Raw genomic sequence first — 16,968 nt, 5'->3', positions numbered from 1 at the left:
TCCTTCCCAACGGGACGCTGCTTAAACAGCAGTTAATCTAATGACGAGGAGGGAAGCCGTTCCTAAACCTCTCCAGAGGACAGAGAGCAATAACAAACATAAACCCTGAAGGTTTCACATTTCAGCATGTCTTTCTGCAGAAGGGACAGATGTGTTTTTTAGTGAGAAAAGACATTCTCTGAAGTAACTACAATAGGAATATGGATACTGATCACACAAGAAATTACTATAATCAATTATATGGCTTTTGCAATGGAATTATGGCCAAATATTTATGTCAAGTTTACATGATAGTAATGATAAAAAAAATGTATTTCCAAACAAAAATATAGGCTTCTTCTTTTTAAGTTTTTACGTGATTTTAGCATTTTTTTTTTTTTTTTTTTTTTAGTTATTATTTACATTTTGGATGTAGCTTTCTATGACCATTTTAGTAACTTTCATTTTTGTCTAGCCATTTTTTTTAAAACCAATTTGAAACCAACATTTTTTTGGAAGTTACCAATCACCAATATATCACATCACACCAAATAATCATGCAAAAAATCATGAAAATTAATACAACTTTAAATAAAATAAAATGAATAAAAAAGAGCATGGGAATGTCCATTTATAGTCAGTATAAATGTTTCTAGTTCTAGTGTTTCTTTGGCTAAGAAAAACTTTTTATGTGTGTAATGTCTACTAAAATTATTTTTTAATAACCCATATACAATCATCTACAGCTATCACAATATCATACTTACACTACACAATTATTTTGGCCAAAATAATAATATTTTCACAATATCTATAGAATTTTTTGTGTGGAAAAATTCCAACACCATGATAACTAATCTTGATCAACACAACTATGACCTTAATGTAACATTTCCCATTTAAGGCTTTAGCAAACTAACTGCCCTGATTTTCCGCTCAACAACAGCTAATTGAGATCACAGATAAAAGCCCAAAATCAGAGGCAAATCGGTACGACGACCGCTGTGTTATGATTATCAAAGATGCAATCTGAGAGAATTGTTAATGCTTAGCAGGTTGAATATCTAGTCCTGTGTGTGATCCAAGATCTGTAGTGTAAATGTGTTCTGACTGGAACTGACATCGGCAAAGACAGAGAGTTGTTTACTGGGAAAAGATCATCAGTTTGAGGACTGTGAAAGTCATGTCGTGTATAGGCAGCATTACTCTGTGTACCGTGGTGAAATCTGCTGGATGACGGAGGTGAAGGAGGGTGAACATATTGGTGGTATTGCCCCCTTTTGTGCTTATGTACCATTTATCTGCACTTCCTGTTTACAATATTATCATATGAGTTAAAGGAGTAGTTCACTTTAAAATGAAAATTCAATCATCATATACTCACCCTCATGTTGTTTCAAACCTGTATGAATTTCTTTCTTCTGCTGAACAGAAAGGAAGATATTTAGAAGAATATCAGTAACCAGACAGTTTCTGGGTCCCATTGACTTCCATGGTAGGAAAAAAATGAGTATATGATGACAGAATTTTCATTTTAAAGTGAACTATTCCTTTAATGTGATATTAATATTTCATCTATACTGGTGTAGTGCGACACTCCTATACAGTCAAGGAGAAATCATAAGAATTCAATGTTGGAATATATTTGGAGTAACATCTCCAAAAATCATAACAGTAATCTTAGCTTTAAAAAATATCACTGAAATGAAAGCTTTAGCATAAGTTCTGCCGGGAAGACTCAATTACTATGTCACCTATTGCCTTCACTTCTATCCAATCATATTCGTAGGCTCATTGTATAAAAGCTCGGTACTTACACATGTTTGAGTTTGCAGATACTGAAGCGACGATTACCCCCATCCTCCCCACCACCACCAGGATGGTCCTGTCCATACCTCCCGGGGGGGTCGGCTGCGCCCCTGCCTTCGTCTTCAGGCAGGAATTGCAGATCCGATACCCTCGGATTATGCACTACGGACGGGGCCTACGCCAAATGACTTTGCATATTATCAGCTTGCTGAGCTGTCAATAAATGTATGGTTTATTGAAATAATTCTCCCGAGTCTTTCTGGTAGAACTTTGCGCACAATCTGTGGTGAATGCCTGGTGTTGGAACAAAACAACAAACAATCACCTGCAATCATTATTGACCAGTGGTAGTTCTGAAACAATTTGTGAAAATGTGCTCTTATTGTACAAATTGATCAGTCTTTCTCTTGAGTTGCTCTTGTTTGCTATCGATTGCTGTGTGTGCAGACATGACGTCAATACAGAATCCTTTTGAGACAAAGGTGGCCTTGACATCAGCTTCGATATCCACTGTGATCTCATGCATTTATACGAACATACATTTATAGAACAGTTTGGTTCAATCACATGTATGTTTGTGCACATTTGCATAAACACTGAAACATACAGGATGAACATTTTGGTAGCATCTAAAACGTAAACATTTTAATACATGAACAGCTTTAGAAACGTAAAAAGTTTACTCATCATTTTAGGTTATTGAATACTGAATTAATGAATAAAATGATTAGGTTGATTGTATTTTATTTATTCAATGAGATTTCAATGCCACATTACATTTATATAACACATGTACCTCATTGGAGATTATAATAATTTTATTTAGTTTCTGCTGCTATATTTAACTTGTTTTTAAAGGTATTACATTATTTGACACAAGCCTGAACTTTAATGTTAAATTTAACACTATATCATTATTTAATCTTTCCTTAATTCTTTTTTTAAATAATGACTTTGTTTGCTGTGGGACAGGAACAAACCATAAAATTAAAACGCACCATGGATGGATTTTTGCTTTATTGCAAGACTTTTGAAGCTGTAAAAATCAAGCGTAGCGTCAGTTCTGGCAGGTCACGTTATTCAAGCTCGCATCAGCTGACTCTCAGACGCCTATCACTGACGCCTATCATTGTATACAAATATAAGCTCCTTCAATATTATCAAGATCTATCTAGGAGCGAATTACCCTCCTCCCTCCCCAGCTCTTCCTCTCATTATTCAGGATTTGGCATTCTGATTCCCCTTGAATCAGACTAAATTCTCGAATTATGTTGAACATTAAAATATTGACATTAATGATATCTGCAGTACATTCATGTTGGTTCTGTTCTGTTTACCCTAAGGGGGGTTGGTCTCAGTATATCTCCACAGACAGCTCCTGTAGTTCCTCTGCCGGTTAATTGTTCTAAAGGGAAGTTTATAGATTTCGTCGAGTTGATGCTCCTGAGAAGTGGCTCCTCCTTCACCATGGGTGAGGTGGAAGAGGACTTTCCCAGGCTCTTACCCACCACAGACACTGGACTTGAGCCCATGCCCTCCTCGGAACCAGCCAGCCTTCCAACATGCCCACCACGATCACAGAGCCAGAGCCCACCGCAGAACCTAAGCCCGAGCTCACCACTAGTCAAGAGCCAGAGTCAGCGCCACAGCCAGGACCTGCCATGAATGGAGAAGGCCACCCTGGAGACCGAGCCAGTCATCGTGTTCAACCAGGTGTGAGAGCAGGCATTCATGGCCATGCCGTTGGGGATTTTAGTTCCATCCATGTCCCCTTCCCTGGTGTACAGTCACTGCCTATGAGCATGATCAATATAATGGACTCCCTGGTTCCCTCTTATTCCCAAGCCAAGTCTCCTGCGTCTCCGCTAGTCCCAACCAGCTCCTTCGTCGATGATGGACCCATCCTCTCTCTCCCGCCTCCTCTACCTAAGCCAGCTGGTCCTTCTGTCACGCCTCCACTAGCTCCCCTCAGTCCCTCGGTTCCTCCTCTATTGGCTCTGCCCTGCAACTCAGTCTTCTGGTCTCCAGCTCCAACTTGGCCCATCAACTAGTCAGCTCCACCTTAACTCTTTGTCCCATTAGCTCCACCTGGTACCGTCGTCCTCGTGGCTCCACCGGGCTCTCTCGTCCCTCCGGCTCCACCCTAGTCAGTTGTCACTCTACCTACGCCATGGACTTCTGGGCTTTCGGTAGTGCCTCATCCCTCCACCCCTTCAGCTTTGCCAGGCTCCACCTTCTTTTCATCTCAGCCTTGGTCCTCAGTCCCACCGGCTCCGCCTCAGTAATCCGGCACCCTGGTTACGTCTTGGCTTCCAGGACCTACGGTGTTATCTGGTCTCTTTGTCTCCTCCTGGGTCTCCAGCTCTCCTGGCTCCACCGCTGTCGGTCGGTTTACTGACTCCACCATGGCTCCTCCCTCCATCAGTGTCTGTCCTCACCTAGCCCATCTCACCATCGTCTCTTCCCTGTTGCTCAGTATAAAGACCATTGTGTCTATGTCTATGTTTTCATAATGATAGGTGTACCAGGTGTATTGGCAGGAAATTATGTTCAAGGAGGAGTAGTGTATTGTAACCACAGTAACCACCATCTGCCTATTATGTTTTTATATTCTTGGTTAGAAGTTTGAGGTGAGTTAAGGGCTCAAACATATCTATATAATAGTCAAATATAACTATACACAAATATATTTATAATATAATGGATTTGTATAGTTTTATACATATTGATAGCTGTATTTTGAAACACTATTTAAACAATACTTATGAGTTCTCATGAGATCAGACTGCAACATTTTTTTCAGAAGTCTGCAACAAATCTGGAGGAGCTATTCCTTAATAGACTTGCTCCGGTCAAACTGAGAGAGTGTAGACAAACTGAAGGGAATTTGGGTAACACATGCTTGCAATTTTGTTTTTATAGCTTACTTTTTGAGCCCTAGATTTTCAACATTTGTGCTTTCTGAACCCTTTAAATCCCAAAGAATGTGTTACAGTCAGCGGCAGACTCATCTGGCCCTAATTAAGATGAGTATTGTTCTTCTAGCCTCTGTGAAAGGGCATTGGACAGCAACCAAACAAATACATACACAGCTCCAAGTATCTGCTATTGCATACTGATCTGCAATGTTCTGGTCTGGGATTTTCATGTACCTTGATACCTCAAACCTTTTACACCTAATTACAAAATATCACCTGTTTGACCTCATTTCTCTCTCTTTCTGTTTTCTTCTTCTAGGCGGCTGCACTGCACCAGAAACTACATCCACATGCACCTGTTTGTATCGTTCATGTTGAGGGCCATTAGTATATTTGTGAAAGATGTGGTGCTGTACTCTGGTGCTGCGTTGCAGGAAATGGAGCGAATCACTGTGGAGGATCTCAAATCCATCACAGAAGCCCCTCCTGCCAATAAAACCCAGTTTGTAAGTGCAGCACACATACAAGCATATCTCACAGTAAAGTTCATTGCAGAGGGATCTCACATTGTGTTGTTGCCATAGTAGGCGGGAGCGACATTATCATCTGAAAGCATTTGTTGTTGTCGTGCCACTGTAGCAATTTCCTCACAAATGCGTGACCAGGAAACAGGGTTTTCAATTAAGCTTTATTGGAATTCAATTATGTAATATATTTAATTTTTAATTAAACATTATAATTAAGACTATTATAGTAACTAGGGTTGTTACTCGTGCCCAGTATCAAGAAGGATTATGGATATTATCTTTTGGCATGAATATGGGTCCCAGCACCAGGATATAATAGAGAGTTGAGGATGGTACTTTTGACATGGTCCAGTAAGCGGTCACCCAGCAACCACCAATTCCCCTGTCAATTTCAGTTCAGTAGCTGACACTGAGGAAACATCTGTCTCCAAAAAGCCTTATTGAATCACACCAGTGTTTCACTCTGGCCAATAGTGTTTAATCGTGCCAAGTGGAAGCGGCTCCAAACACAGACAGTTTACATGCCCTCTTGCACATCACTGGCTGCTTTTACACAGACTTCAGTCAGCACACTTCTGTTTCACATGTGTGTATTTATTGTTGTTTACGTTGTGTTTTTGTCTCAGTTTAAATTGTTTAGAAACTCTGTTTCCTGAGATGAGGGAACAGGGCATTTTGTACTGTACGCTGGCAGTGTTGTTGCACTTGAACTATTAGCCAAGCTCGCCAGTTATTCCTTAGTCAAAAGATTCAAAGGACTTGTTTGTAAAGTTTGGCACCCACTTTACATATGCTGCGAACTGCCTCCATTTAGCTTTCTGAAACTCCATTGGCCAGTGTGAGACACTGGCATTGTTCAATAAGACTTCAGTGATTTCAGAGGTGGTTAAATATGTTTCCACATTATGGAATGCGAAACGCAAGTAACTTTGTGGGCGGATCTCGGCGGGATAAATGACTCTTGCGTCCGACGCAAATCTAAAATGGGTTGGTCTGAAGTAGCTTCATTACTCATAGGTGTGGTTTGGGCGTAACGTGAAATAAACCAATCAGAGCTTTATCTCATTCCCTTTAAGAGCAGGCGCACTTGTTCCATGGCGGATTGCTATTATAACGGCGGATTTGCCAGGAGCGGTTCACAGCCGAGGAGACCGACGTTCTCGTCAGGGCCGTAAAACACAGAGAAGTGACATTGGGGATGGAGAAACACACCCAAATTAGCTTCGGTTAAACAGGCGTATAATAATTTGGGTAAATGTGTAAGCTAGATTTATGCCTATTTTTCACATCTTCATGGACACCACAATGATTTCCCTTGTTTGTTAATATTTTCCCTTGTAATAATGTATGGTTTTCTAAAAATGAGAACTGCTGCTTCTGTGTAGATGAGATAAGCAAAGTGTATGCGCGCTGTGCTCACGCTACATTGATTATGACCAAGCATGCGCCCTTAAAATAACATATGAATAACGCGCCGCTGACTTTAGAAGAGGTTTCTCCTGGTCTGTGGCGGAATTGTTTTCTGAAACTGCAAAATAGCACCAGGGAACGTTTGCGCCCGAACACGCCTCCTCTTTTCGCTCAACCACCCCCGGGACAGCAAGTTCATTTCCTAATTTACCAACGTGCGTCTGGTGCAAAATAGGAATGATACATGCGTCGGTGTACAAAGTAAATTGCGCTGGGTGCAAGATAGGGCCCAGTGTCAGCTATTGACAAAATGTCTCATTCCCTCATCTCAGGGAACAGATGTTACGAGATTACCTAGAGATGATTACCCTAGTAATTCAGAACACCTGAATAGTGAACGTACTCAGAACACCTTGACACTTGTTTTAAATAGCCCTTCTCTCTAAATAATGAATTTTGATTTGGGAGGATAGTCAAGAAACATGTAGTCTACATCTCAAAAGCAAATTAAGGTGACCATGAAGGAGCACCTGCTTCTAATCAATATGTGCTGAATCGATTCTCCTCTACCCTTCAAGATTGGCTGTAAGGTGGCTGTGACTCTCTTCTTGTACTTCTTGGCGACTAACTATTACTGGATTCTGGTGGAAGGCCTGTACCTGCACAGCCTTATCTTCATGACCTTCTTCTCAGACAGGAAGTACCTCTGGGGCTTTACTCTGATTGGATGGGGTGAGTAAACTTGTTCTCGGACACTTATCTCCAGTACACAACACTAGTACATCATTATTCAGCCTCTGGCTACAGACACCAAATCAAGTCCACAAGATTTAATTACTGCTTTCTTTAGACATCTTCTCTGGTTAATTTGAAATAAATCACTAAGTGAAGTGGGCTATCAACTGGTAAATCAAACGGATGTTATATTTTAATGGTCACAGTTGCTGTGAGGTATTGCTGTGTGTTTCCATGTGCTGTGTGTTTTGGGGACATCAGCAGACACACGTGTGGATATACTTTGGACTTCACGGCTCCTGCATTGTACACACTGTGCGGAAAAGTTGGACATGCACAGCGCATACAATGTGGATGCTGTGGAGCTGAGCCGCTTCTCTGATGCTTAAACCAGGGTTGCAGAGCCAGGGCTCAACAATGGTGCGCCAGTACTCCAGCTTTACTCTCTGAGGTAACATGCTAGATTTGGGGGACACATGTTCATTATTAACTAGGAGTTTTCCCTCAGTAAACTCCTAATTACTGTTTATTGATAGTTAGTAAGACAGTTGTTATAGTGGTTATGTTTAGGTATGGGGAAGGGTTAAGGGATCTAGAAGTTATATAGAATAGTCATGCAGAATAAGGCATTCATATGTGCTTTATAAGTACTAATAAACAACCAGTATGCTGGTAATATTCATGCTAATAAGAACCTAGTTAATAGTAAATATGTGTTCCCTGATCTAAAGTGTTACCCAAATGCGCTGCACTCTTTTATATTGGTCCCACCAACATGTTACTATTTTTTTCTTAATAAATTGTATCCAAGACTATCAAAAATGAAGGCCAATCTTATTAGGCTTGAGTGTTGTGTGATAACAAACCCATATGTCCTTCTGTATGTTGAACTTGGAAGTGAGGGTCAATAAATGTTTCACTAAACAGGTGTTCCTGCGATGTTCGTCACCATCTGGGCCAGTGTGAGAGCCACTCTCGCTGACACTGAGTAAGTGCTTGTGCTTGAAATATTACCATGTGTCCATTTATACAGGAATACACTATTAATTCAGCTTGTTGAACAAAGAACATTTCTGTGTATGGTAAATAATGTATGCATGTGCAGGATGTTTTGAAAGAACATGCTATTTGTGTAATGTATTAGGGGTGTAACGGTACACAGAAGTCATGGTTCGGTACGTACCTCGGTTTTGGGGCCATGGTTCGATACGAGTTTGGTACAAGATGAAAAAGCAGCAAATCCCCAATGCTAGGTTTCTGTTCATTTATTTTGCACAGACAGTTGTGCAAATCACAGTTTGTTCGGCATTTAGTCCTCCTGAAGCAGTGGCAACAGTAGTGTATTAAGCACAAAGCAGTAAACAATGCATTCTTGAAAAAGAGCATATGGTATTTGGTCACAATCAGCTACAAAACTGAAAATCTCTTCTGTTATAAAGTAGAAAATAAATACAGTAATGCAAAATGAAACTTTGAGAGTTAACATGCGGTGACAATGGCAGAGTCTACTTCACCTTTCCATGAGGAGACAGCGAGTGAAGCGCCACCTGAGTTTTCCCATTTCCAGGACATGCATATTTCATCACTGGACTCTAGTGAGACATCCACGACACAAATCTGCACAATACCAATGCTTTCATCTCATTATAGCATTGGAAACAACTTAAAATACTCCGTCATTTATCGTCATACACAGAAGAGTAAGACATCATTCGAAAGGGTCTATTTTTAATTTGTGTACACTCACAATAAAAACAAAACATGCCATCCCGGTTTCCTTTCCGTGAAGTTTGTGGAGCTCGTCACATAAATGAATGGAAACTCAGCGTAAAGGCTACTAGCAAGCTCTTGCGTGCTTCTGAACTCTTGTTTTAGGTTAGTGCGTTGATCGTCCTGTTGTTGCGGTTAGCAAACACTGTTGCATTTTGTCCACCCTTCTGGACTGGAGTGTGGATCGCCTGTGACTGACTGTATTCGTCATCTGACTGTCTGTGCATGTACCGCTACACCACTAATATTAAATATTAATAAGATGTCTGGGATTGATCTCTCTAAAAGTGACTGATCTGGTTTATGATCAACAGGTGCTGGGATTTAAGCGCCGGAAACCTGAAATGGATTGTGCAGATCCCTATTCTGACAGCAATTGTTGTACGTTTACATAAGTAAAAAGAAATTCATTCAAAAAGTTGGTTCTTTTTAGGCAGATTTTTTTTTATATTTTTAAATCAATCAAAAAAGTATAAATTCAGTCAAGTGTAGTAGTTTTAGTAGCATTATTCATACATAGTAGATTTCAAATATTTGATTCATTTGTCTGCCATTTGCTTTCGTGTGAACACAGTGTAAGAATCCTCAATTAATGCAGAGTTATTTAATGCATCATTTATTTTATTTTTAGTATCAATTATGATCCATTAATTTGTGTATGTTTTTTTTACCCGCAAGGTAAATTTTTTGTTGTTCCTGAATATAATCAGAGTCTTGGCAACAAAACTCAGAGAAACAAATGCAGGGCGATGTGACACCAGACAACAGTACAGGTAAGAATAAGAAACATCTGAAACACACACTACTGTTTGATGTCAGTAATGTTTGTTTCATTTTTTTAAAGAAGATTCATCTGTTCTCTGTGACTGAATGTTTATTATCTATAATACAATCAATATCAATAATGGTATGGTCACACTTTAGATTAGGGTCCAATTCTCACTATAAACATTTTGCCTCAATAAACTCCCTAATTACTAGTATATATTTATATATACTAAAGGACAAACTAAAGTATATATATATATATATATATATATATATATATATATATATATATATATATATATATATATATATATATATATATATATATATATATATATATATATATATATATATATATATATATATATATATATATATATGAGGTGGAGAAATGGGTATTTTACCCCACAGGCACACAGAGCAAAAGACACACAGTACTGATACAAATACTTCAGCTAAAATAATGTGTTTTTAATCATGTCTAAGTTAATATTTGTTCAAAGAGATCACTTTAACAAAGTTTTTGCTATTTTCTGTTAATTTTGATAAACAAAAGAATTCATTTTTGTTCAGTAGAATGTGTGCATTTTAAAAACACTGAAACAAAATTATTAAAAAAGTTAAGATTCTGAAAGCATTGAATGAGATCAATTAAATATGATGGTTTCATTATAAATATGGTGATTATCTCTAAGGTGGACACCCAACTAAATATAAGATATTTACCATCTGAATAATTATGTCATGTCAACAAATGGAAAAGTTAGTGTCAATGACAATGAAAGACCTTTGTCTCAAAATATATTCAATAATTTTAGCGATTCTCATTTGTTACTTAAATCTACATTTTAAAAAACATTAAATATTAGATAAAGATAGCACAGAATCAGCTTAGTGTTGCTGCCCGCGATCGCGTATGGATCAGACAAATTTCCACGTGCATCTTGAAAAGTGCTGATATTTGTACCGGTGCACCTTATATATGCATTTAATGTTATTTTTGATCAATTTAATGAATCCTTGCTCAATAAAAGTTTCAAAGAAAATCCAAAACCAAACTTGTGACCGGTCATGTGTATTCAGCTAACGTGTGCTTGTGTATCTTGTATCTCGCAGAAAGCTGTTGAAATCCACCCTGGTGCTCATGCCGTTGTTCGGCGTTCACTACATCGTCTTCATGGCGATGCCCTACACAGAGGTGTCCGGCGTCCCGTGGCAGATACAGATGCATTATGAAATGCTCATTAACTCATTCCAGGTCAAACTTCACACTTCTTGAGATGCGGATGATTAAGACTGTATATAGACACCAACATATTTTGCTATAAGTTGAATCTTTATATTTCATGCTCTGTTTTCCAGGGATTCTTTGTTGCAATTATATATTGCTTCTGCAATGGAGAGGTAAGAACGAACTTCTGTAGCTTCTGTATCCCACATTTTGTCTGATAATTGTCCATGTCCACATGCACAAGACGTTACCTGCAATAGATCCTGCAATAAATGATCCTGGCAGTTTCAGACCGCTAGATTGTTTTATTTATTTTTTTGTATGTACTTGCACTTTATACTATTTTAGCTTGCTTTTCAATTCTGAATTTGACTTATTCATTTCATAGTTTTAAATATTTCAGTTTAATTGACATATTCTCCTAACTGTTGGTGACCCTCTTGAATAGTTCAATTAAACGAGCCCCTGTATTCTGGTTTTAAATGTATATTTCTTGGAAAGAAAGACCTTATTTTCCAATGCTGAAGTGAGCTATTTTTTGCTTTATTAGCTACTAATGTTACATAACTAGAGGAAGTGCAGTAACTGAACTCATTATTCTCTCTTTCCCCATCTCAGATCAGCTCAGTTTATTTGCAATTAATTGAAAAGTGGAAATACAAAACTGGCCCAAAAACTGATGCAGCTCTTCATGGGAATACCATTCATACACACTCCATCGGTTAGGTTCAGAAGAACTGTTACTAAACATCACTGCAACAATGATCCAATCAGAAACTCTTAAGAATTTGCCTATTTATATCCAAAGAGCGACTTGCTTTGGCCGATCAGTGTGTATCATCTGCCACTATTTACTCTCAGAGCAAAGACTCACTTAGTGTATTTTATTACTACACCACAAAAAAATTATGATCAATAAGTTATGGCTACATGTGTTTTTACATTGCTTTAACTTTGTTCTAGATTCAACTCATTTCTTAAGCCAATTTAATGTAATTTAAGTTGAAAGGACTTAAACATCCAAGTTGATTGTACTTAAAAATTGAAGGCAGCAATGTTTTGTTGTGCGGTGTAGCAGTGATTTATGGCAGAATGTAGAAACACGCCTTTAGTCCTCATCCGTCCTGATCCCTCTCTTCAGGTCCAGGCAGAAATCAAGAAGTCGTGGAGTCGGAGGACGCTGGCTCTGGACTTCAAGAGGAAAGCCCGGAGCGGCAGCAACACGTACAGCTACGGGCCCATGGTGTCCCACACCAGCGTGACCAACGTGACGGCCCGCGGGCCCCTGGCCCTGCACCTCACCACCCGCCTGGGCCCCGGGGCCATCAACGGGCACCGCAACCTCCCGGGGTACGTCAAGAACGGCTCCGTCTCCGAGAACTCCATCCCGTCCTCGGGCCACGAGAACCTCCAGGCGGAGAAAGCCATCCCGGTGGTGGAGGAGGAGCGGGAAACCGTCATGTGACTTCAGAACGAGGACTAGTGTTGTGCACGGAAGGACTAGCAGGTCCTTTGTTTCCTCAGGATTTCCTCACAGTTTGACTTGTGGGACCATCTCAGATGTGTTGGACCAACCAGAGACCATCAGTAGCCCGTAAAAAAGAGCCGGACTGGAGTCTTCTCCTGGCAGGATTCGGAGGATCAGGACAGATTTCGGTTACGGTGAACACCCTCATATATCACGCGAGTGTTTCACGACGACGCCGGCGCTTTCAGGTCCGATGAAGAACGGTGAGTCTGCCTCTGATGAACGTCTGGCTCTCTGGAACGTGAATTGTAAATAAGACAGCCGTGAGATTTATATTGGACTTATTTGATCAGCACTAACGTCATTTCCATTTACACTAGTTCCGAATGATGCCAGATCTGTGATCTTTGTATTATAATTGCAGGTTTTTGTTCGTAGAATGTGATATTTATATTTCTCGAAGACTTGAGAGTTTTATCAGTACACTGCTAAGAAAAGATGCTCTTCCTCAGTGTTTCTGTCTTGTTTTCCAGCACAAATTTCTCAACATTCTTGACGCACGATATTAGGCCTTGTTTTCTGAAACATGTATCAAATATCTGCCAATGGGTTCATGAAAATACTCTTGTTTTCCCTATGAATTGAGTTTATTTTTCTGACCCCGTTTGTTCGTGTTTTAAGCAAAAACTCACAAAAACAAGACTTCATATCTGCTGCTCAAATAAATGTCTTGATTCAAGAATGTTTAGATATTTTTGTGCTGGAAACAATCCAAAAATACCGAGGAAGAACATCAGTGTAGATCCGCCAAGTCTTGCCAAACGGTCTTCTTTCTCAGCGAGTCTGACAGTGAAGGCGGAAGGAGACTTGCTCTGTATCTGCAGATTCACACACACACGGCTGCATTACTGCCAGTCATCCTGAAGTCATTATTACATTTGTAAAATGTCAAAGCATTTTATTATCAGGACAGACATAAGCATAAAAGAGAAATGCTGTGACTGTATGTTTTCGACTACCTTTACCATTGAAATCTACTATAGCAAATTTATCCCAACAACTCATAATGCTGTCATTAATAATATTTATAAAACCGGATTTGGTGTTTAATAGGGTGTTGATTAACAGCCCAATACAAAACTGCAGTTTTCGTCCAAAGAGGAAAATCCTCACATGGTCAGATCACGTATATAAGCAATAAAACAGCTCTTATTGACACGCCAAATGATCTGAGGTTTTGTTCATGTCAAGAGACGATGAGTTATGAACAGGCATTTAATATTCAAGGTAATTATTTTAGTTATACACTTTAAAAAAAAAATGTTGTAACTTAAATTGTAAGTGTTTGTGCTGCTTTGAAATTTTAAGTTTAGCCAATTCAAATATCCAAGTTGTCACATTTCAAGTTGACTAAACTTAAAATTTCAAGGCAGCACAAACACTTATTTAGGTTGAATAAACAAAATAAACAACTTTTTTTTTTTTCAGTGCCTTTGTCAGCACCCAGTTTAGCTTTGATTTAGTGTTTTCTTCTGCTAAGTTAGACTGTATTTCAGGTGTCATAAATAAAAGCAGACACCTTGTTGGAAATGGAGTCGCAGCTTCATGATCTGCACTGTGAGAGTTTTCAGGGAATTATTAATGCTCATCATTAGAGCTGTTTATTAAAATCTCCCGTGGCATGAATGAGTCATATTTTTCACATATAGATTTCCTCCTGGAAAGTCTGTCATTATGCTTGCGCTTCACTCATATTACTCGCCTCATATTACAGTCAATCGCTTCATCATAACGTATATGGGAAGATGAAAATCATCAGATGCCAAATTATTATTATTTTAATTTGCAGCCATAAGGAAGAACAAACTTTCTTTTTTTTACATGTATATGGGGATTGTTGATGAAGCCGTTATTTGTTGGTCAGTATTATAGTTTAGAGGCTCATGGTCTGTTGTGTGTAATATAATGCTGCTTTTTCTTACTCCATGTATATTCATTCATATTGTGTTTACATCCAGTTATGAGCTCAATGTGTTTCTCTGCATATATTCTGGAATGTAATAATTCATATGAAAAGACAGTAATTGATATGCTGATATACTTGCTGAAATCAAGATCCTCAAAAAAGAAGTTCTGTTACACTTTATTGTAAGGTGACGTAGTTACACGTTAGTGACGTTACTACATGTGCGGTTATGGTTTAATATTTTAAGATATCTTCGTTACGCTGTAATTATATATTTAAGTACTGAGTAATATTAATGAACTACATGTACTTACTATAGGGTTAGGGTAGGATTAGGGTTTGGTGGAGGGTTAGTTGCATGTAATTATGCGTAATTAATAGTTATTACTATAGTAACTGACACTGTAAAAGAAAGTGTTACAACATGTGTTTACTATAGTAAGTTATGCATAATTACAAGCAACTAAATCAAACCCTAACCCTAATTGTAACCCTATAGTAAGTACGTGTAGTTGATTAATATTACTCAGTACTTATTTGAGTACAATGTAACTTCGTCACCTTACAATAAAGTGTAACCAAAAGTTTACATCCAGATGTTTTTTTTTCTTTTAGCCATTAGCGATTAAAATTCAGATCGCTAGTCGATACATTCAAACCATTACTGTATTTACAGAAATATATACATATGCATTTTGCTTTTCTCTATATAACACACATTTGAACTTGAATTTGAGGATTTTTTTACTATTAAATTCAGTGTTATTTCTGAAATGCCATCTCTGTTTGCACGGTTTGCTCAGCAGCAGGTGTGTGTGTGTGTGTGTGTGTGTGTGTGTGTGCGTGTGTGTGTGCGTGTGTGTGTGTGTGTGTGTGTGTGTGTGTGTGTGTGTGTGTGTGTGTGTGTCTGCGTGTGTGTGTGTGTGTGTGTGTGTGTGTGTGTGTGTGTGTGTGTGTGTGTGTGTGTGTGTGTGTAGTTCAGTCATGTACGACCAGCTGATGGATCAGAGAAGATGATCTGCTTTGAATCACTGTCCTCCTGCTTTACTCCTGTGCGTTTCCTACACGTGTGTGTTCATGTCCTCATGAGAAAGTGAATCTGACTCATCGCAACAAGGAATATTTAATCCAAAACTGAGCATTCTGGCACCATTTACTTTCCTTCTCAAACCGGTTCCTCAAACAAGCACACGGGGAGTACACGAGGACCGCTTTCACTTGTGGAGTTACAGTATTTTAAAGATGAACATTTGATTATGTTGTTGTTGTTTATATGTTACATAAATGCAAAATAACTTTTCTAAGCACCGGTGTTGTATTATTAAGTGCTGATCATGTGTATCATGTGAATAAGAAATAAATGAACGTATAATTAACAGAGAGGCATTTATTGTCCATATTTACAATTTACAATAAAATAAAGGAACTGTAAATGTACATTTATAAAGTGTCTTACAAAAAGCAGTTATAAAATGGCTAAGGTTTCGATGTTCACTTCTTCGCAGGCTTCTTGGCTTCACTGCCTTTGGCTCCTCCTCCTTTCCCTCCTTTCTCTCCTTTCTCTTCTCCTCCCTTTTTACCTTTCCCTCCTCCGTCTGACGCCTCTTTCTTTGATGTGCCTTTCTCTCCCTTCTCCCCCTTCTTCTTCGGGGCTTCCTCCTCCTTCTCCTCCGCCTTCCCTTCTTTGCCGTCTTTCGCACCCTTGCCTTCCTTTTTGCCGTCTTTCTCCTTCTTCTTCGCCCCCTTCTCCGCGTCCACCTTCCCCGCGACGGTTGGCACCTCCTCCTTCTCCGTGGGCTTCGCCGCTACGGAAGAGACGGATCAGGATTAGTGTATCTTATTATCTTTAGTCAGTTTCACACACAATAAAGGAGAAACTGATTGAATTGTGCATGAGATTTTGAAGAAGAAAGAATTGTTGTAAAACTATTGCAATAATGTTTTTTAATACTACCACAAAAAAAAACAGTTTTGTCTTCTCTAACAAATGATAGTAAAAATCAGTTACTCTTTATGTTAAGGTGTCATTGTTACAGTATAATTATACATGTAAGTACTGAGTAATATTAATGAACTACATGTACTTACTATAGGGTCAGGGTAGGATTAGGGTTTGACTGGGGTTAGTTGCATGTAATTATGCATAATTTACTGTTATTACTACAGTAAATACACGTAACATTGTAAAAAGGACACAAAATAAAGGGTAACACTTTCTTTTTCAGTCTTCTTTTTTAAATGCAATTATACAAATAAGTACTGAGTGATATTAATTTAACTGTGTTTAATTATTAGGGTTTGGTTTGGATTGGTTAGTTGCTTGTAATTATGATTGATTTACAGTTACAGGTCCCATATTGTACACCTTTCTGAAGTTTTATTTTAGG

General features: G+C 38.7%; 2 protein-coding genes across 2 annotated transcripts in view; one reads left to right on the top strand and one right to left on the bottom strand.

Moving 5' to 3' along the window:
• pth1r (parathyroid hormone 1 receptor) overlaps positions 1-15,949 on the top strand; it is a 104,431-nt gene extending 88,482 nt beyond the window's left edge. The window contains exons 6-13 of the mRNA XM_081373346.1: positions 5,026-5,212; positions 7,222-7,375; positions 8,306-8,366; positions 9,463-9,529; positions 9,827-9,921; positions 11,033-11,174; positions 11,279-11,320; positions 12,289-15,949. Of these exons, the coding sequence (XP_081229472.1) occupies positions 5,026-5,212; positions 7,222-7,375; positions 8,306-8,366; positions 9,463-9,529; positions 9,827-9,921; positions 11,033-11,174; positions 11,279-11,320; positions 12,289-12,612 (1,072 nt within the window). The 3' untranslated portion in view covers positions 12,613-15,949. The remainder of the gene's footprint in view (positions 1-5,025; positions 5,213-7,221; positions 7,376-8,305; positions 8,367-9,462; positions 9,530-9,826; positions 9,922-11,032; positions 11,175-11,278; positions 11,321-12,288) is intronic.
• Positions 15,950-16,072: 123 nt separating this feature from the next.
• tmie (transmembrane inner ear) overlaps positions 16,073-16,968 on the bottom strand; it is a gene marked incomplete at both ends in the record, with an annotated part of 45,852 nt that continues 44,956 nt past the window's right edge. Inside the window, one exon of the mRNA XM_081373842.1 lies at positions 16,073-16,386. Within this exon, the coding sequence (XP_081229968.1) occupies positions 16,073-16,386 (314 nt within the window). The remainder of the gene's footprint in view (positions 16,387-16,968) is intronic.

The sequence above is a fragment of the Scardinius erythrophthalmus genome (genome assembly GCF_964197995.2).
Source record: "Scardinius erythrophthalmus genome assembly, chromosome: 9".
NCBI lineage: Eukaryota > Metazoa > Chordata > Actinopteri > Cypriniformes > Leuciscidae > Scardinius > Scardinius erythrophthalmus.
Note: the sequence above shows the minus strand (reverse complement) of the source record. Positions and strands in the feature narration are given on the sequence as shown.